Source organism: Drosophila serrata, unplaced genomic scaffold (genome assembly GCF_035046125.1).
Source record: "Drosophila serrata isolate PLE 108 unplaced genomic scaffold, ASM3504612v1 contig_233, whole genome shotgun sequence".
In the NCBI taxonomy this organism is placed as follows: domain Eukaryota; kingdom Metazoa; phylum Arthropoda; class Insecta; order Diptera; family Drosophilidae; genus Drosophila; species Drosophila serrata.
Genome location: NW_028257131.1, coordinates 616,898 through 643,599, shown reverse-complemented (window position 1 = coordinate 643,599; position 26,702 = coordinate 616,898). Strand labels below are relative to the sequence as shown.

Sequence of the window (26,702 nt, the reverse complement as noted above, 5' to 3'; positions counted from 1 at the left end):
TTCAACCCACTGAACTTAACCGAATTCAATGTTATTTCTCACGATTAGTTATATTTTCGCTTGCCTTAGTTGATGCGACTAAAAATTGGCACAATAAAAATCGATGGGCTAGAGAACTGGTTGTGGATCAAGTTTTTTTTGGCAGTTCTTTGAACTCGTCGCGAAAAGGAAGTACAGGAAGTGCTGGAGGTTGCTATAAATACGGCCGTTCTCGACTTGGTCATGCTTAGAACACCGGACAACATGGGAACAAGCACGGTGAGTGGTCACATACCTTCCTTTCATATCTAACTCTTGGTTGACAGATAATGTACTTCCCCCGGCAGATAACGATACTGAGTCTGTCTCTGATGCTTTGCCTGGGCCTGGCACACTCCCACGGCTTTGGCGGAAAGTTTGGCGGAGGCCATGCACCAGTCTATAACAACTTTGTGCCCTATCCCGTCGTTCAACCCGTTCCAGTTCCCCAACCCGTACCTGTTCCAGTGGCCATTCCACAGCCCATTCCGGTGCCAGTGCCCCAGCCCGTGGTGGTGCCCATCAAGCATGGCTGGAAAGGGGGATTCGGTGGTCTAGGCGGTGGATTCGGTGGATTCGGTGGATACGGCGGTGGCTTCGGTGGCGGATTTGCAGGCTCTCAGAGCTACGCCTCCTCTTTCAGCTCTGCCAGCGCCTTTGGCGGCGGCTATGGCGGCGGTATTTTTAAGAGACGTTAAACGTATTGCCTAAGTATTCAAAACAATATATATATATTTATCTTTGTTGACACCACCTGAAGCGATAATTTATTCTTGTGCCTTTCAAGACATATGGTTTCGCTCTATTTTTGTCTTCTTGATTTTTTTTCACAAGCCAAATTTTTTGCGGTGTCTGGAAACTGCAAAGCAGCCATCGGCAATACATGAGGCTCAATGGTCTAGGGGTATGATTCTCGCTTTGGGTGCGAGAGGTCCCGGGTTCAAATCCCGGTTGAGCCCTGTGATACTTTTTTTTTGTTTTATATACTATAATTCCTAAAGGATTTAATTTTGGATCTGTAAAATAAGTTGCAAACATAATTTAAAAAAAAGTCTAAATATAAACGACGCTGGAAATGTGCGGTAAATATTGAGTTTGAAAACTAATATTTCCTATATTCTTATCAATAATCTAATTTATAATAATAATATTTTATGCTCTTTGCAAGTTATATAAAATGTTTTATTCAAACTTTCAGACTTTGAGCTTATCTGTCCATCTAAGCAAAAATAATGATGATAAATGGGTCCAAAAGTAAACATTTGTTACTAATCTAAATGCATAAAATATATATTTTCTTGATTAGGCAAAATTACAAAATAATTATACATCTCTAGACATTAGTTCTTTTTACTATGCAAAACATATTTAGAATAGTTTTGTTCGAGATATATTTATATCGTAACCAATAAAAATCTACAAAATAGTATAGAATTTCAAATAAAAAAATGAAACTAAAAAAGTTTCTTCTGTTTCCGCCCGGGTTCGAACCGGGGACCTTGTGCGTGTGAAGCACACGTGATAACCACTACACTACGGAAACCTTCTTAAGTTAAGAAGTGAAACAAACACCATGTCCCAGAAATTGTGGCGCCATCTGTGTTTCGCTTGATAGTTTACACTGCTTCACCGAACTTAGAACTGCTTGCCGACTGCACCCGTAAGAACAGCACAGACGCAAACCTGATTGTCGAATTCAGGCTTCCATTTGTTATAACAGTTATTTGCTATTTTATTTTATATATTTTGTATATTAAAGTTTCAGTCAGAAGTTTGCAACGCAGTGAATGTGAATTTTGTGAGCTAAACAAATTATGCATACCTGTGTCGCAGGGATTATGAAGTTAAAAAAGAACAGCGTCACCATTTGAAACAATTTTTTAAGCAAAGTACTTTAATTGTAAGTTCAGACCACGTACAGCAAGATCCACAATTAATCGTCTTTGTTTTTATTTACAGATGAGCAGATTTTGATATGCAGAAAAACATGCTTAAATAAATAACACAATAAAATTACACCAATTTCGTTTAATAAATTGTATTTAAAATAAAACCAGCGATAAATTTTTCTGCATAATTATTAAAAAAAAGAACTACATATTACTAAACTACCAACGATTCTTATACCTTTGCTTAGGGTAATCTGTTATATAGAATCAGTTTTCCAAAGCTTCTTTTTAACCGCTTTTTCATTTTAAAATAAAAGAAAAGAATTACACTTTATGGAACTACATTTTATTATGTATTTAATGGAATAATGAATTATTACTAAATAACAATAACTGTGGATTCTAATGGCAAGTTATGATTTTTCACTAATTCTATTCATAAGTTTCTATTTTCCCCACAGACCGCCCCCGAAGTCACCACCCCCGTATCCGGATCCGCCGCTGTAATGGCTTTCATGGTGATATTCATGGTGCTCATAGCCGCTACTTCCGCCATGGCCACCTCCAAAGTTTCCACCGTAGCCTCCGCCCAAGCCGCCTCCAAATCCACCGCCGTATCCGCCTCCATAGCCTCCTCCGCCATAGCCTCCTCCGCCATATCCACCTCCGCCTCCGCTGTGGACACCAGCCAATCCAGCGCCCAGCTTGGCACCCACAGCTGCTCCGAGTCCGAAGCCGGCAGCTCCACCAACCAGGCCGCTCTTAAGTCCCAGCAGCTTCGGGGTGCGTGCCTTAAGGGCCACAAATCCAGCATGTGGTCCCTTGAAGGCCAGTAGCTTTATTTTGCCGGCAGAGGCGTCAGGTACGAGAAAGAGAAAACATAGTCCGAGGATTAGGACCAGATGATGCCGCTGTAATTTAAATTTATGATTAGGTATTAGGAAAATTTTTAAATATATTTATTTATATTGTGGTACACGGTTTTTGTAAATTAATCTTTGAACTTCAAAAATTGCTTCTTTTGTTATTTAAATTTTTTAATTTGTGTCATTGTTTGAGGTATTTGAACAGTATCAGTTAAGCTATTAAATGTATTTTGTAGTTTTTAGGTTTATATATTAAACATGTTTTCTTTTCTTTTAAGGGGTTTTAACCTTTGTTTTAACTTTATTAATACACACAATACAAAATATACACAAGTACATCTTTTCTCATTAAAATCCTTCACATCTATCACTTACAATGATTTGCATGTTTTTAATTGTATTACGAGGTTTTTTAACGAGACTTTAATTGATTAAATCTGTTTTTGGAGAATGAGCACAGGTCTTTAGTTTTGTGAAAATTAATATATCTGCTTGTAAAAACTTCAAGTTCAAATGTGTGGGCCGATGACGAAGCTGCTCGCTGATCGCTCTTGGCTTAAACTTGGACAACGACGCGTGTTCAATTGAAGCGCCTGCGCGCCAGGCAAAGCGTTTTTATCTCGCTGACGCGTTTTGTGCGCGATTCGAAAATCGCCCTTATGCAATCAGCCGTTGAAGAGCTCTCTTGTTTGTCCCAGAGCCTTTGTTGTTGTTTTTGCTGATATGAACTTCAGGTTGTGGTTTATATTTGCCTTATGCACATGATTTGCCCCTGAAAATTTCAGGTTTTTTGAGAGCAAAAAGTGAAAAATAAAGAAGAAAAAACGTGAACATGTGAGGAGAAATGAATAAAATTGAATGAACTGAATGGACGTCAGTGGGAAATATGATTAACAATGTGCCAATTTAGAAGCTTAACCGGGTATTCACCAAAAGCCCTTGTACTATTTTTTCCAGAATCTATGCAAATATCAGAGCTAATCAAAGTCCAAAAGCTAATGTACAAATAGAAAAATTAATGCACAACACACCACCACGCACTCAGGTGAATCATTTTGGGTATTTACGTTTTATTGACCTCCATCAAATTAAAAGCCAAATAAAGAAATCAAACAAAACAGAGGCAGAAATTTCCAGCAGTTACGAGCAGTTTTTTCCCTCGCTCATCTGCCAAATGGATATCCGCCATAGCCAGAGGAGCCATAGTTGTTGTAGTTGCTGAACTGATTGAACTGCTGTCGATATCCGCCGCCATATCCTCCGCCAAATCCTCCATATCCCCCATACCCTCCGTATCCTGGATATCCGAATCCATGATATGCTCCAGCACTGCTACTCGCCGCAGCACTTGCCGAGGCATAGCTTCCTCCATATCCTCCGCCATAGGGGGAGAATCCATAACCAAACTGGGGGGCACCCCACACTCCGGCAGCACTCAGGCAGCAAACCAGGAAAGACAATGTGGAAAACTGCAAAATAGTTGGAGAATAACAAAAATTAGCGACTCAGTCTAAGTAGTTCCAGCTGTCGTTGATGTTACTCCCACCTTCATGGCTGACGAACAACTACTCAATGGCTTTGGATTAAAGTTTGGCATTCTTATAGTCGCCGAAAAAACGGAAGTAAAGTTTGCAGTAATTATATTAATGAGATTTAGCATAATTACAGAACAAATGCGAGACCATAATCATTAGTACAGAGTTACTTAGTGCGTGCGACTATAGAACTTTGAATACTATGCATATTTGTTTGTATTTCTTGATGGTTCATTAACCTGTGTTCTATTAGTATATTACATAGGTAGTTGGCATCAGTAAATGATTATGCTTAACTATTTGACTTAGTGATAAAATTAACTCTGGATACTCAATAACTAATGAAGCTTAACTCGCTATTAATCTTAGTTATAAAATTAACTTTGGATGTAGGAGAAAAGCTATAGTACAGAAATGGTATAGTTTGGTTATTATATGATACAATTATTTCTTGAATGCTTATGCTACAGATAGTTACTTAGATCTAGGCTGATTATCTATATAACTTTACTATCGAGATCAATACCAAAGATCCCGAAAACCCCGCTTATATCTCTTTCAAGTTTCATTCAAATTCAATACAACGTTTCAACAATTTCATCCCGGTCACAGAACTCATTGAGTCTTGATAAATTTACCTGTGAACATCTATCATACTCGTATATCTTTCCACGCTGTCATCGAATCTAACTACAATTTCCTGACTAGTCAAGATGTGGGTTGGTCTTGGTCTCACGTTGGTAACTCCACTGACGTCAGCTTGAGGTGAATAAACTGAGAGCGAAAGTGAAGGCGTAACAATTTACCAGAATAAACAAACAATAGTATACATATATGTATATATACTTATATCAGACTTGAAGTTAGTCATATAGTAAGATCTGCCGGAATAGCATCAGTAACAAGTGCTAATGAGCCAAACAAATGCGGGGCGGACATATCGCTCCCTCCCGACCTGCTTCGCTGCACGTTCATCGTCTGAGTTCGTTGTCTAAGTCTTTTGTTTTGTCGACTGTCAGTTGATCGTCTTGACTTTAAACACCCTAACCAAGGGTGGCTTCTTTCGATATTATTGATGTTCGACATAAGATAAGGAAATTTGTAACAAGTTAAGACCAATTTGCACAGTTATCAGCAAGTATTATCTTAGTTAATGGTTTATTTTATGGGTTACATATGGGTACTTGGCAGGAGCTAGATTTTTCTTTACCCATTAACACATTTTATTTATTTAAAAGAAGCAAGTTTAGACTTAATAATTACTTATTATTAATTTTGTATATATTTAAAGCCTTTCTATATTTATTTAGAGATATCGAATGACAGATTTTTCTCTTATTAATTTCCAAAATAAGCAACGTCATGCTGTGGGGTAGGGTACCACTTTAATCGTCATAGTTCCGCCTATTCCGGTTGGTCTTGAAAATCGCCAGTTGATTGTAGTAAGCCATCGCTTTAGTGATTATTTTTATTGGGTTTTCCACGATCTTGATCGGCCGGCAACTAACTAAAGGTAACCCTCAAAAAAAGAAAAAAAATGATAATTTCGGTTTTGGGCCGTGGCTGAAATGCTTCGTAGCCTCAAAAATTAACGCGTTCTGAGACCCAGTGGAGCATCGCCAGATAAATGTATTGTCGCTCGGCGCTGTCTTGATTTTTTGGGGGGATTCCGAGATTTCGTCACAAACTGGTTTCGCTTTCGCTCTGTTTGTTCTGCAATTTGCGTAGAATCACTTGGCAATGCGTGGCGCGTACTTGGGGCTTCTTGACCAGATTGGAGCTGAGGTATAAAAACGGCGGGCACTCCACAATTGCAATTTAGTTTTGTCCAAGAAGCGCTCGTTACCGCAATGGCTGTCGTTCGTGTTAGTTGTGTAAGTCCGGTTTCCGATTGTCTCTGAGTGCACTCACTCAATGGTCATTTGGTTGTATTGCAGGTGCTGGCTCTTCTGCTGATCGCTGGTCAAGGTCAGGCGGCACCCGTCAAGGCCGAGGGCCGTACCCTTGGCCTGCTGGGAGGTGGATTCGGTGGCAGTGTTGGGCTAAGCGCGGGAATTGGAGTGGGCGGCGGACTGTATAGCGGCTTTGGAGGAGGTGGCTATCCCGGAGGCTATGCCAGTGGCTATCCGGGCGGATATGGTGGTGGCTACTCCGGTTATCCTGGCTACGGAGGCGGTGGCTTCGGAGGTGGTTACTATCCAGGAGGAGGCTACTCCGGCTTCGGACACAGGCCTCATCATCATGGGGGATACTACCCCGGCGGCGGCAACTACTACAATCAGGGTGGATCGTATGGCGGCCACTATAGCCAGTCGCAGTATTCCAATGGATACTACAACGGCGGTGGCTATGGAGGCGGTGGCTTCTTTGGCTGATGAAGCTTTTAACCTGTGATCCAGCTGCCTAGTTAAGTACTCGTGATTCGCACTTTGATTGTACAATACACAACTATAAAAAAAATAGCAAAACAGCATAAACCAGAAATAATAAGCTCAATTTAAGACAATCGAAATCCGGTTTCTGTACTGGGAATATTGTCCTTGGCGATGTTTTTGCGGCTCTTCTCTCACTGACTTTAATGAAACAAACGCGACCTGCATAAATTTAATGGCCATAGATCCGAGATTTATGAGCAAGCATGACTAATCCATTGCCTGGATATAATCTGGGGAATTCCTCACATCCATCTAGTTGGGAGGTAAAGTGCCCACAAAAAGGGGAAGCAAAGTTGGGCAATCACAAAAGATTTTTTATTATTGTGAGATAAATAATCATGAAAAGTGGAATATATCATTAAGACTTTTCGGTTTATCCTAATTTATTTTTACCGATTAACATTTTACAAAATTCGTGCTTAATTTATTTCTTACGATTTATTTACATTAACACTATTTCGCTAGGAGTATAAAGATTCGATTGATATTGCCTATCCGTAGCTGCTTCGCTGACTCCTGTATGCTCCAGTCTGGTAAACTGGCTGCACTTGACCCGTGAGCTGCTGGATAATTCCGTTGACTGTTGTGGCCACGCCTCCGACCAATTGAGCAGGTGTCACAGGTGGCTAAAATAAATATAGAACATGAAGTTACGGCTCAGATAAACATATTTATTTAAGCTTATTGGGTTTCAACTTACCGCTCCAGCTGAATCGTAGTATACACGATTCGGAACAGGTCTCCGCACTGGCACTGCTGCCCCTCCGTAGCTGGGATCCACTTCAGGATCGCTCTGTAGATCCCCAGCAGCCGAGGCAGGACGAACAGGATCCCTCAGAGGATCCCTCAACGGGACACCGGGCACTGTGGCAGATTGCAAGATTCCAGGAGCGAAGAGCGACAGCCAAGTGGCAAAGGGAGCATAAGGACGCACTGGAACTGGCACTGGAACTGGAGCAACAGGGGGAATGGGATCCGAAAGAAGGCCTCCACCGCCGCCGCCAAATCCTCCTCCGCCGTAACCACGACATCCACCCGGGTAGACCTTGACCACGTTCACATCGAAAAGGAAGCGACCCTGCTCATCGGGATCCTTTTGACCGCCCTTGGCATCGCGACCAAACGGGTAGCATGGATTGCCTCCGTAGCCTCCATATCCGCCATAGCCTCCATATCCACCGTATCCTCCGAGTCCGCCGTATCCTCCCAAGTACGGACGCACCAGCCTCTTGAGTTTTTTTTTGAGCAGCAGTGTGCGTTCATCGCCAGACTCATCCAGTTCCTGGTTGGCGGCTCCTGCGAACTTGGCGTTCTCCTTGTCCGACTTGGTGGTGGTGGTGCTCTCCTCCCTTGCCTTGCGACTGTTCAGGGAATTGTAAGAGTTACCGGAATACGAACCGGGGGAATAGCCCCTTCTGCGCGGATACTCGTAACTGTAGGTGCGCGGATAGGCCAACGAGTAGCCCAGGGCTCCCAGGAGGAGTAAAAGGAACAATTGCATGTTGGAGACGCGAATCGAATACGAAAGACTTCTGCACGCTCGAAGGGATGGGCACAAACTATTCCTCTAATGCGGAGTACGCCCCAACTTATCACCTTGGCCAGCGGCGTGCAAAAAACAAAAAGCCAACTCGCATTTGGCAAATTAGTTGCTATTCCCTTAGAAGGCAGCCAGACACCGGCGATTGCATAATGCCCTTTTTTATTGGCTCGCATTTTTCCAGAGCATTGTTTTGCTATGGTAATTCAGGCCGCCCACCCATGCCACCGCCGGCATCATCATCATCATCATCGCCAGTATAATCGCCCACATGGCCCAATAATGGCTAGGGAAAAAAAACATGTTACACTCGGCGACTCATGTGCATTGACCTGAACCAGCAGCGATGGAAGCTCTCACCCGTCGCTGTTTTGGCCAAAATAACAAACACATTTCTGCCAAAAATGTAACCCGAAAGTGGGTCAATGTCGTGCTGACTTACTGCACCGAATGCTGCTGATCTGGGAAACAGGCCGCTGCCTAATTAGTAGTGAGGGGAAGTACGGATGCTGCTGCCATTAATCAATTTCCTCTTTCATTTTGAGACACTATTTCTCAGACAGAATCCAGTGACAAGCTAATTTATATCACTTAAATTAAATGTAAATAATAGCTTCAAATTACAAAATGTTTCTCTTAAAACAAAAGATATTCCATATAGAAAACTGACTAACAAACTGCCAAAATGGGCTTGATTATGAATCATTTCTTTAAACTTTAAATCAATCTACATATATGGTTAAGTGAAATCAAGTTCTATAAGGATAATTTGTGATATTATGATAATAAATAATGATTCAGTAAGGTATGTTTAAAAATAAAAGGGACAGGAAGGTCTAGAACCTTTTAAAAAAAACTATCCCTTTGCAACTTAAAAAATGTTTAATATTTTTATTGTTAATTTTTAAGCACATAATTCTTTTTTGAAACCCCTTGCGGTTAAGATACAAGTATACATTTAACTTAGAACTAGGAAACAAAACTGTACAATCTGGGGAGCTGCCTCTATTTTGGCTTCGTCGGAAGTGCGATCCGCCATGAGCTGATATCAGTACACTAAGTTGGGCTGAGCTAGGAAGTCTGTGCGTTACATTCGAGGCATGTCCATCCCCCACTCCGGTTAGACAGCCATTTTCGGTTTGTTGGCCTCGGCCCGCTTGCGTATGGCACGCATGCGCTGGTTGCAGTAGACCCTCAGGAAGATCGCCACGAAAACGATGAGAACGCCGAAGATGCCCAGCACCGAAATGCTGTGCTGGTAGATGAAGCAGGAAAGCATGATGGCCACGGCCTGCGGGATACAAAAATAGAATACCTCGTGAGCACGCAGTTGAGTAAACAAACTCGAATTCCCGAATTAACTCACCTGCCGCAGCGTCATTATAATGGTAAACACAACTGGGCCGAATACATCGATTGTGTGATAGATGAACAATTGGCCGACCGCTGAACAAATGGAAAGCACAACCATGTCAAACACAAACTTGGGATGCTGGAAGTAGATGGAAATAACGTGAGGTAGGATTTATCTATTAAACTAAATATAAACTGTAATTTCACAGACTTACCTCTGTGGCGAATGTCAACGAGTCCATAAATCCACCCTGCATCGTCAACGAGGCTCCGGTGAAGATGGAAGAGAACAGATTGACGCCACACATCATCTGCAGAGAGGTCATGCCGTAGCTCTTGAACAGCGATCCCTGCCAGTTGGCGGTAAAGCTGTCGAAGACCATGTACATCGACAGCAGGAAGATGCCTGTGAGCGTGGTCACCCCGCTCGCCTTGCTGCTGTCCGCGGAGCCGCTCATGAAGAAGATCATGCCCAGTGAGATAAGCAGTGCTGTGGCGTACTCGTAGGTCTCGTACTTGGCCTTGGACATCAGTTTACCCATCAGCATTACGGGTATGATCTTGCAGGATTTGGCCAGCACTTGAGTGGGAAAGTTGACGAACTTCAGGGCCTCGTATTGGAACCAGGCACTCATTATATTGGAGAAGGAGGCGTAGGAGTATTTGTATAGCGGAGCACGATGTCTAATGGGCGAGGGCTGCCACTGCAGGTATGCAAGGGCCACGAAAAAGGCAAGCAGGCGATTGGCAAACACCAGGAACTGGGAGTCCTTGAACTTGGCGCTCTCCCCGGCAAAGTTGAGGTAGTGCTGCGTCATAATCTTCTCCTGGAGCACGCCCCAGGTGAGATAGGAGACCATTAGACCGCCGAAGCACCACAATAGCTGCACTGCTTCCTGGGAACTCGTCCGTTTGGGCGCAGCAGACACCGCCGGTCGCTCTCTATCCGCCGAACTGCCTCCAGCGTCCAGCTGATCGTAGCTGGAGTTCCCCGTGATGCACATGTTGATGGCCTTGTGCAGGCAACTCTTGTTGCCCCTCTCCAGGTAGTTGATCCTGCCCACATATTTGTAAATGAGGTAGCCCGGCACAAAGACGCAGCTATAGCCGAAGCAGTTGACCAGGAGTTTCAGCAGCCAGGCGTAGTCCGAACTTTGGGCTTCTACCAGCTGCGATAGCGTCACATCCTGGTTGTAGTAGCCACCTAGGGAGGCGCGTAGTAAATCCGAAAAGAAGTGAATGACCAGCAGGCTGACCACTATGACGGAGCTGCCAGAAGAGTAAATATAAAAAAGATTAGCTTCACTTTGGGAAGTTGTGGAATATACAAACCATATGACCAGCTCGGGAACTCGACCGTCCATTTTGTACGCATACATGTGGCTCGTTTCGCTGGTTCTCTCGTATTGAGCTCACAGCAGTTCTGCTGACTCGACCAATTCCCCGATTCTCAAATTCTGATTGAACCCTCCGGCGTTATCTATTTTCGCCGGCACGCCAAGTCAAGTGTCAAGAGTTCAACAACCGGCGCGACGCTCAAACTAGTTTTTGCATAATATACGCACACCACAGCAGAAGCAGATCAGCAGCCGAAAATTAACATATTCCGGGTTTGTTTACAATCTTTCGCCAGATGTGCGTGCGACTTGCTCTGCGGTGGGAAGTATTCTGCCAGAGAAGGCTTTCAGGAGAATTCAAGCAAGAGCCGGCACGGCACTCAGGCCAGCTGCTCAAATAATCTGCATCGCCACCGCATTAGTTACACATCCACAAAACTAACAAAACAAAAAAAGAAAATAACTATTAATCAAACGCTAGAGGTGGAAGCTCATCGATGCCGTCATCGATATTACATCGATGATTTTGCCACCTGACAAAATAAATTCCAGTTTGTAAAGATCGGCTAGTAGATTAAAAATAAAATTTTTTAAGATTATATAGAAGAATAAAAAAAGAAAAATGCATGTCTTGCGACTGAGTTTTAAGGCTGCAAGTATAACCGAAAGAACAGATATAAGGTGAATAACTTGGATAGGCATTAAGCCTAGACATAAACCAACAACATATTCAAAATAATGATTTGATTGTTTTTTCCGTTAAAAGCAAAAATATTAAATATTTATAAATTAAATTACTAAAAGTATTTAAAAATACAAGACTATACTTAGAAATACATATACTTTCTGATAATTGCCAATATATATATATATATATATATATATATATATATATGGGCAATTCTCCAGAAACGTTCACCGCGGCCAAAAACTTAAAATTGCTTAAAAACGAGTATTTTTAACATGATTACATTAAAAATTGGTCAGGATGATCAAGACTAAGAGAATTTTTCATTTTCTAAAATAAGTTTCAAAAAAATCGATGTCAAACACGCGCAAACGCAAATAATGTTGTTTTTATCAAAAAAAGGCATAAAAAATGGCATGTTTTGTTTTGATGCCCATCTCTTAAACCGAACCATTTTGCTTTAACTTTTGGTTTCTAATATGACATAAAAAACCCAAAGATTCAATATTAAGTGCAAAAGGACATATCCGATCACCAATATTCGTACAGTTTCAGTTTGAATTAGCGCTTTCCAAACTGTCGCGTGCGACATGTCGCGTGCGACATGTCGCGTGCGACCGGTACTAAAATTGAATTTAAAAAATAACTACTTAATATTTTAAAATCAAACAAAATACGTTAGTAAGATAATTCATTGCGTAATTCATTAAAATTTATTGTACTACAATTTTTCATCACGTTTCGCTGAAATCAGAGCTTAAACTGGTTTTTTTCAAATGTAACTTCTATTTTTGTCGCGTGCGAACGCAGTACATTTTAGTGAATATCTTGAAAACAAACAAGGGTTCAAAATCGACCTTTGCACCAATTATAGTGCTAACCAAGAGCTATACGTTTCAATTTTTATAAAAATAAAATAAAGTCTTGGCACATGTGTTTTTTTAGTTTGAATGCGTACGAATGTCGCATTCGACACCAGAGAATTGCCCATATATAATTTATAAATTATTGTTTTTATTGTTTTGCTTTAAAGTTAACATTTCTTAAAATTTATTTTAAACAAAAACAAAAAAAAATTTTTTAGCGGTGATTCTAAGGACCTATTTTCACACACGTACTCTTAAGAGAAAACTTATCACATTTGCTGTCAATTTACTTTAAAATATACAATTAATTGGTTAAGCATTAATATATTCCTAATTGACAACCATAAGATTGTTGATAAATTAATAAATTTTTAATACAGTGCGTCGAAGCTTAATTCGTGCTGTAAAGAAACAAAAACTTTAAAGGTTTTAGAGACTAAACGAATAACAATAATAAAAAAATTTAGGAGCAGTATTTCAAATCCCTTTTTAAACATTTATATTGAACAAAAAACAATCCTATTAATCAATAAAACACTGGAATAATATATTTACAAATAATTTAGTTCAAAAGCACTGATAAACTCTGTAAAAAAAACTATAATGAAAAAAAATGTTAAAGAAATAAAGCTTACTAAATAATGATTATAATTTTTAAATTGATTGAAAATCACTCCAGTTGTTGAACATTCATGTTTAAGGTACAAAATCAATAAAAAAAGTTATTTCTATAATTAAAACGGTTGGTTAGAAATTAACCTTAGAAGTGGTCATTCATATAGGTAAAGAACAAGGATTGGATTAGAGACTTTTAGATATCTTAAAAATATGATTCATTTCTGACTGTTCTGGATTCTGCATTCATTACGGTGGCTTTTAAATGCAGCATGAATACTTACAGTCAAACGAAAGGAAATTCTGGTTGAAGTTTTGTACCAGGCGCACAGCAACCAGACCCGCGTCATCGGGTTCTGGAATGTGTGAAATGAAAGCGAAATCAAGGGGATGTGTGCGTGTGTGCAAGAGGGTGTGTTCCGTTGACATTGCCGCATTTTTCTTTAGGGGTGGGTTTCGATGGCATTGGCGTGTCCTCGGATTTGCAACCACCAGTGCGGCGAGTTCGGGTATTTTATAGTAGGAAAAGGTACAGAATTCGATAGCTTACAACAATGAGTTTAAATAATATACTAAAGATTTCTAAATAATATCATCAAGTAAATATTAGTTATTAAATTACTTGTTTAGTCAGTTTTTAATTTGACAAAAAAACCGATTTTTTCCATTGCAATGTATGTATTCCTTTGGAAAATTCACACTTTTTAAATGTGGAAACCTCATAGATATATATGTGCAGCTTTCTGCTTCAGTGATATTAGCTATTTCATCGTTTATTTCCACCAGCACTGTTCACCACTCCAACAGGAACTCGGGGACAGGGACACCGCCCCTGCGGATGACGGGTCGTGGTTTTGCCCGCCCAGTGGGTGGGCTGCACCCAACCTCGGTGCGAAGCGAGCGTTTCAATTAGCGAGTACGGGCACTGGGTGGCGCCCAAAACATGCGTCGAACAGCCGGACTGGCTCTTTGTGCTTTTTGCAAAGAACCCGGCCAAGAACCTCTGCAGGCGGCAGCAGCAGCAGCAGGAGCAGCAACAACAGCGGTGCGTTCAAATAGACAGACACGTGTCCATCAGCGGTTTAACCCTTCTTAAGGTAACGCCCAAGGATTACCAGGCGACCAGGACTCGGCGCAAGTCTTCCATCGAATGGCAGGGCCAGTGCGCATGTCGTCGCACTAGGGCGTGATCTACGGGGCGGAGTATAGCCGGCGACTGGGCCGGGTTTATTGACGTTACCACCGGGGCGAGGCCATTACATAACGCTAACAGGCGAGAGCAGTGCGGCCGACGGCCAAACCGGTTAACAGTTACGTCGTAACTAGGAGCAACCTTAGTGCACCAGGCGAACAGAAGCGCCAGCCGGAGTGCCCGTTACTACGTCTTTACATTGACGTGACCGTGGTGGTGGTTTTTGGCCACAATTGAGGTCAAGTAATAAGTATTAAAATGAAGCAATAATAAATAAAATAAATAAATAATTCTGATTAGGTCGATATTGAACATTTTGGATCATCGGCAAGGATCTAGCTTGCCAGAATTCAATAAGAACATATTTTTATAGCATACTTTTTGGAGCCAAAAGTGATTTCAAACCTTTGATGGTACTTTTATTGCAAAGTTTACAGCAAGTTATCTAAAAACTACAATATTTAAATAATAATATAAATAAATACAGAAATTTCATAATATTATATTTTTTTTATACTAGTTTTCATTAAAATTGAAAAATATTTCGTCTAGCAAACTAATATTCAAGATAGAATTTAATCTTTTGGTGCTATTAATTCGCTCCCATCTGTGTTTGCAGATGGTTGTGATTTAGGGGTTGCTCTCGCAGCGTCATTAAGTACGCGGCGACTCCGGCTCAAGGTCGCTCGCAAGCGCACAAACACATGCACGCCTGGAGGTAGAGAGCCTGCTCCTGTGTCTTGGGCTTCGTCCTTGTGTGCGTTCCAGCATCGCTGCATGTGTAGGCCTGCGACACGTGTATTGTCCGTCACACACTCGTACACATTCTTTCGTGGTAGATTCTGGATCAGGCGAACATAATCCGGCGAAAGCGGCGTGACATGTCAGCGTCTCATAATAATTGGCGAACGCACAGATGCATGTGTGTGAGTGTTAATGCAATCAGTGTGCGTGAGTCGAACGCACACACACATGCGGAGCAGGGATACATATGCTTTGGGGGTGGCTGGTGACCGCCATATCGCGCATACGGAAAAGCTGGAAAAGCTCGGAAAGCTTAGCAAGGCCACCGCACGGGTTCGCGGCAAGACTAGTTCCTTCCATTTATTATTTTAATCGGTAAATTATTTAACATTTAATTCGTTAATAACTCTTAATATATTTAAAAACTAGAGAAATATAATATAAGTAAACATATATACATACTTATTTAAAATATTGCCTTAAACAACAGAATATTAATGTTATTATTGAATTGAAACAATGATATTTTTTAATGATTTCAAAACCTTATTTGTTTTCTGATAATGTAAATGAAATTATATTGCAATATTATATTATATTTTTGAATAAATAAATACAAATATTTTAAAAGTATTTATTTTGGCGAAAAAATATAACATTGAAAATGTATTTTTTGACAATAATTAAAACATTTTATTATAATATGTGAACAAAAATGTCATTTCAATATTTGGTTATTTTATTCAGAAAAACACTGAAGAAGAATTATCTTCTTATTCTTTCTTATTATTTATTTAAGATAGAACAATACATTTATCGTACTATTTCGACGAATAATGTATGTGATGTATAGTAATGTATAGTATATATTTTGTGGAAATCCATTGATTTACATGTGTTACATTAAAAAATATATTAAAAATAAAACTTTACTTTTAATTTTCAGTAATGTTTATGAATTTTCCGTAACATAATTTAGAGAACAAAGTGAATTAATTGGATGGTGTATTAATTGTACTAATTCTATGTACAGATATCACTGCCGCTTTGTTCAAACTACTTAGCCAGTTCGATTAAGGCCAATAATGTTTGGCAATTCCGTTAGTTTCGCTTATCGTGCTCAATAATATTAGCCAATAATTTGAGCCATTTGTTAAATTGCTTGCGCGATAAGCAAGGCAACAGTAACTTTTCAATGGCTACAGCAACGACAATTGTGTGGCGGCTAACACTTTAAACAAAGGCGAAAGGACGAAGGATGCGAGCAGAAAGCCAGCGCCGAAAGCGAAGGGCAAAGGCAATCCCCGGACAATGACACTGACAATAATGATGACGACGTCGCCACTTGTCATTGTGTTTGCTGCTTAAAACTGCCTTTGAACACACACATGGCCATGGAGGGATCTAGCTCGGTATCTGCCACTCGAAATCGGACAAAACCGGAGAAGGACAACTTCATAGTTGTCGTTGCGTGTTTGCAGCAAACTGGCGACAAAGCTTATCTCAGATGGACACACACAAAGCCGCACTGTCGGAGTCAGAAGCCCAGATCCTTGCATACTCAGATGCAGAGGCGCAAAGGGGTTGGGTTGGGTTGATGATGTGATCTCGCAGGACACTCGACCTGCTGTTTCTATTGATAACTACATGCGGCTGAGTGCGGAGTCCTCGCTGCAGACTGTTAATTAAACTTGGCAAGTGGCGCTTAAGTCACATCTTCAACTGCAGGCCATAAATTTGATTGTCGTTCCGCTGGCAGGAAGGATCCTTTCTATCACGGCATTCCCGAACCCAGGCCAAGGGAGGTCGGGAGGTACCCAACTCAGCCCCACCCGAGTCGACTTTGTCGCTTATCTAAAGTCAAAACAATTTTCATATATTTTCCCGGCAACGGGCAGTTACATGGCGAGCTTTTCATTGCCGCAGGACATGCCATTTCGCAATTAGCATTGGCGTACACAACTAATTTGCGCCGCGGGATGCCTTCTCCAGGCGCTTCTCCATTCCGGGATGTCCTACCTGCACCCACATGTTAATTAACAGCGCCGGCCATCATTTGTACTTAAGTTGAATTTTATTTTGTGAACAATTATGCTAATTTGTTAAATAAATAGGCACGCACTGCGCTGCGAGGCGATGTCCAGTAATGCCCTCAAACTGGTCGCCATTCAAGTTAAGTTTTATGGGGACTCTTTTTTATTTTATTGCCAGCTCCCTCGCACTCGAGCCCGCAGACAGTCGTTCCAATTAAGTTTGCGTTTGCCATTTAATTATTCAAATACCGCCAGTCAGCCAGTCAGCTAGTCAGTCAGCCAACCAAGTGAATCAACCACCTCCTGGCATTCGTATTTGTGCGCGTGCCGAGCATGAAAATTAGCTTGTACATTTCCCCCGGCTTTCCCCGCTTTTCCCTGCGAGAGGCCACGCCAACTTCGGACAGGCCACACCTCGAAATTGACGGCGCCATTTGTTTAGAGCAGCCATTGCTGGCGAGTTATCAAAGCTCCTTGACACCCACATCCATTTGTCAAGCCGTCGCCCCAACCAGAATCTGTGCCACAGTGAAATGGAATGAAAAATACAATCCACCAACAGATATGGAAAGCAAGTCGCCTACTTGGCACATTTAATTAGTTTTATCGCCCATTTGTATGCAAAGGAAGGCTCCCTGAATCCCAATCCCAAGACGGATAACTTTTCAGGGACAGACTTGAGAAGCGGCTGCTGCTCGTCAGTCAGAAGTAATCATGCAGAAAGAATGTTCTATTAAAATTTGAATTTTAGATTAAATATTTATTAAACATAGAATATAAAATAATAAAAAATAATCTTCTTAAATCATAATTGGTAGATTACAAAGTATATTTTGATTCTGCTTATCAAACACAAATTAAGACTCAAGTTCAGCCTTAAAAACTAATAAGTGTCATGATTTCCATCATAAGCAGCGCGTTGAAAGAAATATTTTTAATATACAAAATAATTATGCTTTATTATACCTTTCATTTTAAATTTTAATCTTTAAATAATTTCTTGTACCATTTATTTTTGCACTGTATAAGAATATGATAATTTCTTTACAACGAACCGGAGCCAATCAGAGTTTTTATCAACTGGAATCTGAAGAAATTGACTGACAAACCGAGAAACTGCCAAAATATACATGTCCTCGACCCGTTCCGAAATCAAAAACAGTTCAGTTCAGAAAAAAAATGAAGAAAACAAAAAAGTTTAAATGAAAAGGAGCACACTGTGGGCAGGACGAATGTTGACAGGGAAATGTGAAAAGTGGCAAACAGCATCAAAAGTTTTCCGGATTTCACTTTATGGCCCGCTCCAATCCAACTGGCGCCTTTCATCTTTTCTGTGGCGGTAAAAAGGATGGGGGACGAAGGACGAAGGGCGAAGGACGACGGTTGCCAGCCAATTTTTGATTGCAACATTTCGCACCAAAGGCAAAATATGAACTGCAGCAGGAGGAGCATTCCTTGCTGCACACAAACGAAACGAAACGAAACATGTTAATGCTAATTTTAATATTTTCCGTGACATGGCGTTCACTTTGAGTGTGCCATCGCCTTTGTTGTTGTTTGTCCAATTTGAGCACTGCGAACACCCATCCTTACCCCTCAACATATAGAGCAGTATGTCCTTTTTCCCTGAAAGTCCACGGGATCTCCGCCCATGTGTCAGTTTCGTCCCTCCAGGCGACAAGTAATTTTACTTGGCAAAATAAATTGCACAAAGTCCTTCTATTCTTCCTTTTTTCTTTGCGATTTGTTGTGTTATCTTTTTGTTGTCTGCTCTGACTATGTGGTAGCCATGTGTGTGTGCCCAAGTGGGTGTATTTTTAGGGGCTCTTCTATTTGTACTGATTGGCCATCATTTAATTTTTATTTCTTTACATTTATCACATGTATTTGGTATTAGTAATTAGTTGAATAGAGATGGATAAATGGATTAATATCAATAAAATTGTTAATATAAATAAGTTCTTAGGTCTAAGTTAATATTTTATGTATAAATATAATACAAACGGTTTCCCAAAAGGATTTGTAACTCAAATTAAATCAAATGTAATAATATCAAGAGTTGAGTATTTTGTGTTTGAATAATTGTTGCGTATAAACACTAACTAAAAAATACTCACAATCTTCCCTTACCACTTTGAATTTATTTAACTTATTATTTATGATTTTATAAACAAATCACTATGCTGCTTTCAAAAACTAAATTATATATTTTTACGTAATTATGTCAAATATCCCATGATAGGCAATGTTTTTGCATATACAGAATTTGATTGGCATAAAGCCGTGAATGATAATTTGATATTACTGTAGGTTATTAGGTACATATAATATGATTTTAATTTGTTTTTTCTTTTTCCAAAGTGCTGCTTTGCATTTCAAATGAGATGAGGCAACAGTGGGCATCCTTATCCCAGCAGGAGAAGGGCCCTGAGCTTATTTTCCGAGCCATCAACTGGTCTCCGAGCTGCGTGCACCGACTGACAAAACAAATAAACTTGCTGCCGCTTCATATGGCACTGAGGTGAGGGACTAAGGGTGCTTAGGGGATGAGGAGGGGATGGGTACGCCTGGGGTCGTCACACACATTTGGTATGCATAAGCAGCAGTCGCATACCTTGAGCGCACATTATCCGGCAAGGAGACATTTTTCCATATTTTACACAACAAAAGCAATGCCAGACGCAACTTTTACCTCAACTTGCTGTGACATTTTCCTTTTTCTTCGCTCTCTCTCTCTCTCTTTCTGACTTGTGGTGCTCTCTCTTTCCTCTAACAACCGACCGCAATTTCAAATTTAATTCGCCATTTTCAGCAGGCTGCCAAGGAACCACCCCCAAAAGCTGGCATCCCCAACCCGAAAAAAAAACACCACCACCACCCAAGACGCCCACTCAACGCCATCTTGTGGTTTTTCTTTGCCGTGTTTGTTGCCGTTTTCCTTTGGCTTTTTATTACGTATACGGAAAATGTGGAATTCCTGAAGACATTTTACTTTGCAATTTCCTTACGAGTCGTTAAACATTTCCAGGCTCTCTGCCAGAGCGCCACAACAACGGGCAAAGTTAACAAAACTAATTTAAAAATTCAAATTTGCTTTCCGCTTTTTATATGCATCACAAACTGTGCATTTATATGGCTGGGTAAGTAAGTGAGGGAGTGTACACTGTACATATACATATATGAGTGTATATATAGCCATATTTGTCCAGGATATGCGGTTTGTTGTCTGGCATTTTGTGGCCTGGTAATTTGTATTCTTGTGGCTTTATTGTTGATCTTCTTGTTACATTTGAGTTTGAGTTTTTCTTTTCTGTTCGTTCTGTTTCGGTTCTAAGGATTTCTGTGGTATAATTTATTTCCTTGCCAGTCGTCGTCGTCGTTTCTGAATTGAATTTGCGATTGTAGGGGCATGGAAATGATAATGGAAATCCGTGCTCTGCAAACTTAATTATGGCTGAAATTTATGCAAACATTTGGCAAATGTCAAAACTTGAACAACTAAAACATGTGATCCTCATTGGAATAATGCAAATTCGAGCTCATTAATATCAATCAAATGATTGATAGCACTTAGAGTCGCCCCGAATTGCCGCACCCCGGTGCCATCCCATCCCCTCGGGCTGCTAATAAATCCTTTGACAATTGTTACATTAATGTCAATAAGCTGCACGCACAGCAATTTCGAGCATTTACATTTCGGGGCGACAGGACGACCCCTTTTCTGTCACAATATTTGTGCTCAACTCGTGCCACCCGATAAGGATCTGGTTTTGGCTCTGGGTCCTGCTATTTTTGTGTATCCTGGCTGGGAGCAATCTGTCAAAGTTTTAGCTACATTTGCGATGTCTCATCAATCAATTTCATTTGGCCAATTGTCAATCAGCCACTTTTCTATGGCTTTAGCCAAGTTTTTCGGCTCAGACTCTTTCCCTTTAGAAATAGCAAATCGAATTTAAATTGCGGTTAAATGCATTAATGCATTATGCTGCGGTCACCGATGTAATTGTAATTTGAACACACTGTCGACACTATATATTTGCAACAAATTAGAGGCCAATTAACCCATCAGACGGACTAACGAGCCGGACATTCTCCCATTTCCCCCAAAAGTATATATATACACATGCACACGCAATCGCAATTATCAAATTAAAGTGGGGCGTGGCCGGGGGCGGGGTGGTCAAACAATTCGAGAAACAAATAATAAATTCGAGTTGCAAATGCAAAACACATGCATAATTATCCCGGCTCGAGTGGCGCAATATAATTAAGTTGTTGACCCGACCCGAGTTGACCCGAGTCGCATCTGATGAACTGACAACTGACAGGCGCATAGGCCTCGTATTAATTAATATGTTTTGTGATGCAAGATGCAACTGAGTTGTGGTCAGGTTCACGGAGAAAAATGTTCACATATTCATTTTATTTTGCATAAAAGTTTATTTATTCAAAGAGACTTGAAGATTGTCGGAGCATTAAGCCATCCTGGTAAATTGAGGGGGATTAATAGAAATTTTTATATATAAACTGTCTTGACTATATGTTATATTTTTTTGTAGTGCATGGGTGTGTCTGCTACATTTCCATCTCTCGTCCCAGCTATTCCCAATTCCCTCTTGATTGTTCAGTCCTCGAAATGCATTTAATTTTCCACTGATATGGATCCTCCCCGTCTTCTATTATCCAACCTCGTCGTGGCTTATTAAACACACCCCTGGCTTTAGCCAGAGTTTTTACCTGAGTTGGCACGCGCTGTTGAAAATGTTTTTGGAAAATATTTTCAACATACCTCTCTGCGGTTTTCCGGACGTTTTTATAGTCGTCTGCCCAAATTGCTCTAATTCGTTAAGTTATAAAACTGGCCGCCAAGTTTTTCAAAGTCGTTTACTTTTATTGCCTCCGCATCGGCGGTCAATGAACCAGGAGTTCCAGGACTCGAAAAGGACGACACATGCGTGCCAATCTCTAATTTGCTAGACGATCACGGAGAGTATATGGCCCATGCGTAGTCCTCGTCAGAGTCAGCGGGGAGTTGATAGGAGCTTGTTCCATTCGTATCCTTTTAATTGCCAAAACCCGCCGTGTTTCGAATTTCGGTATCTAAAGTTGTTTTTCCCATTTTAATGGTGCTATTTTCATTAGGCAAATGTATGTTCGTTCGCCTTTTGCCTTTTCCCTTTTATTTTAATTCCCCAAAAAAAAATTTCGAGTTTCGTTTTTGTGAGCCGCTCATTAGCATATAAAATGTATGCGGCGCAAGGAATTGTCCTTTATTTCTGGGAGGCAGTGGTTGTGTGCGAGTGTGTTTGCATACACAATCCACGTTTATTGCATATTCATCATTTTAATTGCTTGTTTTCATACTAAATGACTCGATAAGGCTTTTAGGGTTATTAGGCGGCCATCTCCTGCGTCGTCCAGGTGGGCTCCAGCCCTGACCTCCAGCTATCTGCGTTTATACTCTTCAGAAAATCCAAAACCCGGGAAATGAAATGGAATACCAGGAGACTCGGCAAAGAGGACGGAAAAGCAATTCACGTAGAAAAGAAACGCAAGGGTATACATATATCACCCTACCTAAGTGGGGGGGGGGAAGGACTGGGGATCCGGATATGATTACTTTTTCTTTTGTTTCGCTTTGCGGACCTGGAACTGGGGAAATCAAGAAAGCATGGCGGAAAGAACAAAGACATTACTTTGCCAACGAGTGAACGGATATGAATAAAAAAGTGATCAATGCAATGAAAATGATTGTCTGCTCATTGTAGCGCTCCCTTCACAATTGAGCGCACAAAGTGCGAGAAAAGATGAAAGTTTGACGAGAGGTAACAGCAACACTTTAATGAAAGGGAAAAGTAAACAGTAAACAGTCTAAAAAACAATGAATCCTTGGAGGCATCAGCTTTCCGTCCTGGGTTGAAATATGGAAAAATAAGTATTGGGTAAACCATAGCAAACTGTAGCTTACAATATTGGATTAGTTCTTGGAGCAACCGCCACAGGAGCAACGCGAACGGCGAGGACGTCCGCCACAACCGCAGTTCTTGACGCAGTCACAGGATCCCTCTGGTTTGCCACAGGCGGAACACTCGGACTTGCTGCACCCGCTCTTGACCTGCTCCGGAACAACTCTGGACCAGGCATATGGTGATGGCCACCAGGATGAAAACTTTGATGTGGAACATATTTTGTTATGGAACGCGAACCACTGGATTTCAATGGGATTCTGTTGGGTTTTGCAATGATAAAGGGCTTTTTATATGTAATCATGAGAGTAAAGTTTTATTTGAGCAGTTGATTTTTGCTGTTATGGGTTATTTTTATTACTGAATAATTAAATAAGTAAATATTTTGGGTCAAAAACACACTGCTTATGAATACCTTTTGGGGTTATATTTAAATGTAAGTGCAAGGTAAAAGACATTTTAAAATGTATTGTAAGAACCTGCTAAATGCCCTTAAGAATAATCTAAATTTGGCAATATAATATTTTTTTTAAACATTTTTTCGTTTATTCAAACATATTATAACAAGTTTTAAACAAATAACCATTTCCTCAATAAAATGAATAATAAAAATATGAGAATATCAAATTTAAGGACGTCCTCTCTTCATTTTTCTGGGTTTGACGTACGAGTAACTTAAGAATGCTGTAAATACAGAAATCAAATCAGTATAGCTTAAGAATCTAACTTGAATCTTTTTCTTACGTTTCCTATTCTCCGCTGAGAATTTGAGCAGGTGACACAGACTGTTAAACCTTTGGGTGACAATAGATCCTGGCTTTCGATTGCAGCCGCAAGGAGCAGGTATGGGAAATTGAGCTATTACGGGGGATTTCTTAGAACACTTTTTGGGAATAAAGCTCTTGCAGAGCTCCTCGGTGACGGGTACAAGGGCTGGTTAATTATTTAATAACTTATTGAATTATTCGATTAAAAAATTAAGCTTGATTTTGACTTACGGCTTTTACCATCCTTTACTCGATTGTCGTTATCTTTCTTCATAAGACATTCGTTTTGGAATGGGCAGCAGACACAATCCACGAGGGCCCATTGATAGTTTCTATAAAATAGATTGCATTCTTCTACGGGTTCTGGTTTGTTTTTGATTACGGTCACTATAGGTTCCTCTTCTGGCTTTTCTCCCCCTTCAGGCACATTAATGTCTACAACTTCAGGTTCCACTTCATCGTCAGGCACCTTAGCATATTCAACTTCGGGTACCTCAATTTCTGGTACTGGTTCAGGATTGCTTTCTAAATTACAGGCATAGGAAGTTCTTGCAACACACAACACCAAAATTAGCAATTTAAAGTTTATCATGTTTTATCAAAATAACGAAGACGGAGACTTCAAGTGGTTAAGATTGTAACTGTTCCATAAAAGCCACAAAATGGGCTTTTTATATAAATTACACTGCGCTGTTTTAGCTTTGTTAACTTTGTGCATCGGAAAAAAACCATATATTAATAACCCAAAATGTTTGCAGAACGTGCGCTTTAGGGTGCACGCGAATATATGTTTGCTTATTTACCTAACCTTGACTGACCGAATATCAAAAGCTTATTTTCAGGTGCATTCCCCTTAAAACAGGCTATTAAAAGTTAAGTAAAATAAATATATTTAATAAAATTAAAGGTAACGTTTTAGGCATTATTGATACACCCTTTGTAAATATAAAGATTCATTTGCAGTGTTCATATTTATTATTATTTAACAATTTAACAATAAGCAAATTCCGATCGAGTTTCCAAGGGTTCCAGTAGATTTTATGGGTAGATCTTAGCACTTCGTCACGCTGATGTAGGCTGTAAGATAAGTTTAATAATTGGTTTATATATTCTTTATAGTATTTACTAATTTTCCTTACGTTTCGAACACTCCACTGAGTATTTGTTTAGTAGGCACAAACTCTTAAACTTCTTGGTCTCAAGGCTTCCTGGTTTGCCATTGCAGCCGCAGGGAGAGGGAATCGGGAAGTAGGCGATCACAGGCCATCCAAGGAGGCACTTCTTCCGATTGAACTTCTTGCAGACCTTCTCAGAAACGGGAACAAGAGCTGAAAGAGTAATTGAATTTTAAAGGATATTTGGGGAAATATCACTGATCGGAATCTTACGAGTCTGGCCAGTCTTCTCCCGTTCAGCGCTCCTCTCTGTCATAAGACACTCGTTCTGAAAGCATCGACAGACGCAATCCTCGAGAGCCCAGCTAAGTTCCCGCCAGTAGATTTGGCATTTGGTGGATGGCTGCACCGGTTTTTTAGGCACTGGCTGGATGATAAATGTGGCCTGGGCCACGCCCACAAGGACTGCTGCCAGGAGAAGGAACTTCGGACTGAACATCTTTACTAGGATTTGGGTCAGAGTGTGGGAATACAGCTACTGCTTGGAGTTTCGGCTGCTGTGCTCCATTTTTATAGCTCTCTGGGAGGAGCATCATTGTTTGCTCAGATGAATTTATCGATGAGCGAGCAAACAAGCCCAATAATAGGTAATTGCTGTTAAAATGTTTGCTTAATTCGTAGGAAAATTCTGTTCAACTATATTTAGCTGGGCAGCTTTTTAAATGATTCACAGGAATAGGTCGGAAACCCCAACCCCAGAGGCAACCCGTTTAACAGGCTCTCAAAACCCTGGAAAGGCTCATAAAATATAGCCAAATAGAAACTGGGCGAAAAGCCACATAAAATGCTACGTGTTTACCTTTCCGGTTTTCGGTGTTGGTGAAAATAATTACACGCAGTTGTCATTAGCTCATTAGGAGGAGAGTCGTGAAGGGCGGGAAAAGCAGATAAAACAAAAGGCAAACAACAACTCAATTAACCCTTTTCCGCCAAACCCCAAATGGCTGGATTATGATTATGATGCTTCTCCTGCTGCTAAGTGTATGATAATATAATAAAATAATAAACGGAAAGTGTCATAAGAGACGGCGGGGGCCAAAGGGACGAGAGCCTGTGAGAGGGGCAAATCCTGACGGATTTCATATGTAATTACATCAATTAAACCATCTGTGACAATTGCCGCAGCCGAACATGAAATTCAACTTTACTTTCGAAATTCCCAATTGAGTTGAGGCGCATTATCCTGGCAAGCAACTGCATTTATCTCTCGCCACCCCTCTCACCTCTCAGCCAAACGAGTGTTTGCCAGGACAACCAGCAGCAACCCTCAGGGAGGCCGCGCATTTTTACCTTTGACTTACCTTGCCTTGGCTGCTCCCCGCTTTTAATGGGGTGACATTTATGGCACTTTATCAACTCGAAAGTCAATAATGCCAGCCAAGTATCTTAAATGTGACTTAAAACGCACACTCGCACACACAAAACACACAGAGACCAGAGGAAAAGAAAATCGCAATGCGATAAAAATAAAATTTTAAAATTTATGCCACTTATTGTCAATTCCCGGCAACTGTAACTCAAGACTTTGGGGGAAAGCTAATGCTTTTCATCTTTGTTAAAAAAAGAAAACAATCGAGAGTGGGGCAGGGTGAAAGAGATTAACAATTGTGATCGAAATAATAATACTTGTAAAAAGAAAGTATTAGAATTATCTTTAAGCCTTAACAATTACAACAAATTGGA

At 40.5% G+C, this 26,702-nt stretch overlaps 8 protein-coding genes and 2 non-coding genes across 10 annotated transcripts; 3 read left to right on the top strand and 7 right to left on the bottom strand.

The window, feature by feature from the left end:
• The first annotated feature begins 243 nt into the window (after nucleotides 1-243).
• On the top strand, nucleotides 244-755 carry LOC110187994 (uncharacterized). The gene is made up of 2 exons (XM_020957516.2): nucleotides 244-258; nucleotides 327-755. Exons 1-2 carry the CDS (start codon nucleotides 244-246, stop codon nucleotides 714-716), a joined length of 405 nt encoding a protein of 134 aa, XP_020813175.2. The 3' UTR covers nucleotides 717-755.
• Nucleotides 756-905: 150 nt separating this feature from the next.
• TRNAP-UGG (transfer RNA proline (anticodon UGG)) lies at nucleotides 906-977 on the top strand. The gene has a single exon. It is a non-coding gene; the product is annotated as a tRNA-Pro (tRNA).
• Nucleotides 978-1,488: 511 nt separating this feature from the next.
• Nucleotides 1,489-1,561, bottom strand: TRNAV-CAC (transfer RNA valine (anticodon CAC)). Its single transcript has one exon. It is a non-coding gene; the product is annotated as a tRNA-Val (tRNA).
• A 673-nt stretch (nucleotides 1,562-2,234) lies between these two features.
• LOC147644079 (uncharacterized) lies at nucleotides 2,235-3,160 on the bottom strand. Its single transcript, XM_086830234.1, has 2 exons — nucleotides 3,149-3,160; nucleotides 2,235-2,818 (listed from the first exon to the last, which is right to left on the bottom strand). Exons 1-2 carry the CDS (start codon nucleotides 3,158-3,160, stop codon nucleotides 2,354-2,356), a joined length of 477 nt encoding a protein of 158 aa, XP_086686360.1. The 3' UTR covers nucleotides 2,235-2,353.
• Nucleotides 3,161-3,826: 666 nt separating this feature from the next.
• On the bottom strand, nucleotides 3,827-4,370 carry LOC110187993 (uncharacterized). The gene is made up of 2 exons (XM_020957515.2): nucleotides 4,320-4,370; nucleotides 3,827-4,242 (listed from the first exon to the last, which is right to left on the bottom strand). Exons 1-2 carry the CDS (start codon nucleotides 4,368-4,370, stop codon nucleotides 3,937-3,939), a joined length of 357 nt encoding a protein of 118 aa, XP_020813174.2. The 3' UTR covers nucleotides 3,827-3,936.
• Nucleotides 4,371-6,158: 1,788 nt separating this feature from the next.
• Nucleotides 6,159-6,820, top strand: Edg91 (Ecdysone-dependent gene 91). The gene is made up of 2 exons (XM_020957514.2): nucleotides 6,159-6,182; nucleotides 6,246-6,820. The coding sequence occupies exons 1-2, from the start codon at nucleotides 6,159-6,161 to the stop codon at nucleotides 6,681-6,683; spliced, it is 462 nt and encodes a 153-aa protein (XP_020813173.2). The 3' UTR covers nucleotides 6,684-6,820.
• Nucleotides 6,821-7,108: 288 nt separating this feature from the next.
• On the bottom strand, nucleotides 7,109-8,321 carry LOC110188036 (uncharacterized). Its single transcript, XM_020957579.2, has 2 exons — nucleotides 7,444-8,321; nucleotides 7,109-7,369 (listed from the first exon to the last, which is right to left on the bottom strand). The coding sequence occupies exons 1-2, from the start codon at nucleotides 8,242-8,244 to the stop codon at nucleotides 7,235-7,237; spliced, it is 936 nt and encodes a 311-aa protein (XP_020813238.1). The 5' UTR covers nucleotides 8,245-8,321; the 3' UTR covers nucleotides 7,109-7,234.
• An 825-nt stretch (nucleotides 8,322-9,146) lies between these two features.
• Nucleotides 9,147-11,492, bottom strand: sll (adenosine 3'-phospho 5'-phosphosulfate transporter 1). Its single transcript, XM_020957186.2, has 4 exons — nucleotides 10,969-11,492; nucleotides 9,852-10,905; nucleotides 9,650-9,775; nucleotides 9,147-9,574 (listed from the first exon to the last, which is right to left on the bottom strand). Exons 1-4 carry the CDS (start codon nucleotides 11,013-11,015, stop codon nucleotides 9,404-9,406), a joined length of 1,398 nt encoding a protein of 465 aa, XP_020812845.2. The 5' UTR covers nucleotides 11,016-11,492; the 3' UTR covers nucleotides 9,147-9,403.
• An 11,596-nt stretch (nucleotides 11,493-23,088) lies between these two features.
• On the bottom strand, nucleotides 23,089-24,472 carry LOC110187991 (Salivary gland secretion 5). Its single transcript, XM_086830307.1, has 3 exons — nucleotides 24,076-24,472; nucleotides 23,805-24,010; nucleotides 23,089-23,337 (listed from the first exon to the last, which is right to left on the bottom strand). The coding sequence occupies exons 1-3, from the start codon at nucleotides 24,434-24,436 to the stop codon at nucleotides 23,089-23,091; spliced, it is 816 nt and encodes a 271-aa protein (XP_086686433.1). The 5' UTR covers nucleotides 24,437-24,472.
• Nucleotides 24,473-24,800: 328 nt separating this feature from the next.
• LOC110188059 (salivary glue protein Sgs5bis) lies at nucleotides 24,801-25,475 on the bottom strand. Its single transcript, XM_020957608.2, has 3 exons — nucleotides 25,233-25,475; nucleotides 24,984-25,172; nucleotides 24,801-24,921 (listed from the first exon to the last, which is right to left on the bottom strand). The coding sequence occupies exons 1-3, from the start codon at nucleotides 25,456-25,458 to the stop codon at nucleotides 24,896-24,898; spliced, it is 441 nt and encodes a 146-aa protein (XP_020813267.2). The 5' UTR covers nucleotides 25,459-25,475; the 3' UTR covers nucleotides 24,801-24,895.
• Nucleotides 25,476-26,702: the final 1,227 nt, after the last annotated feature.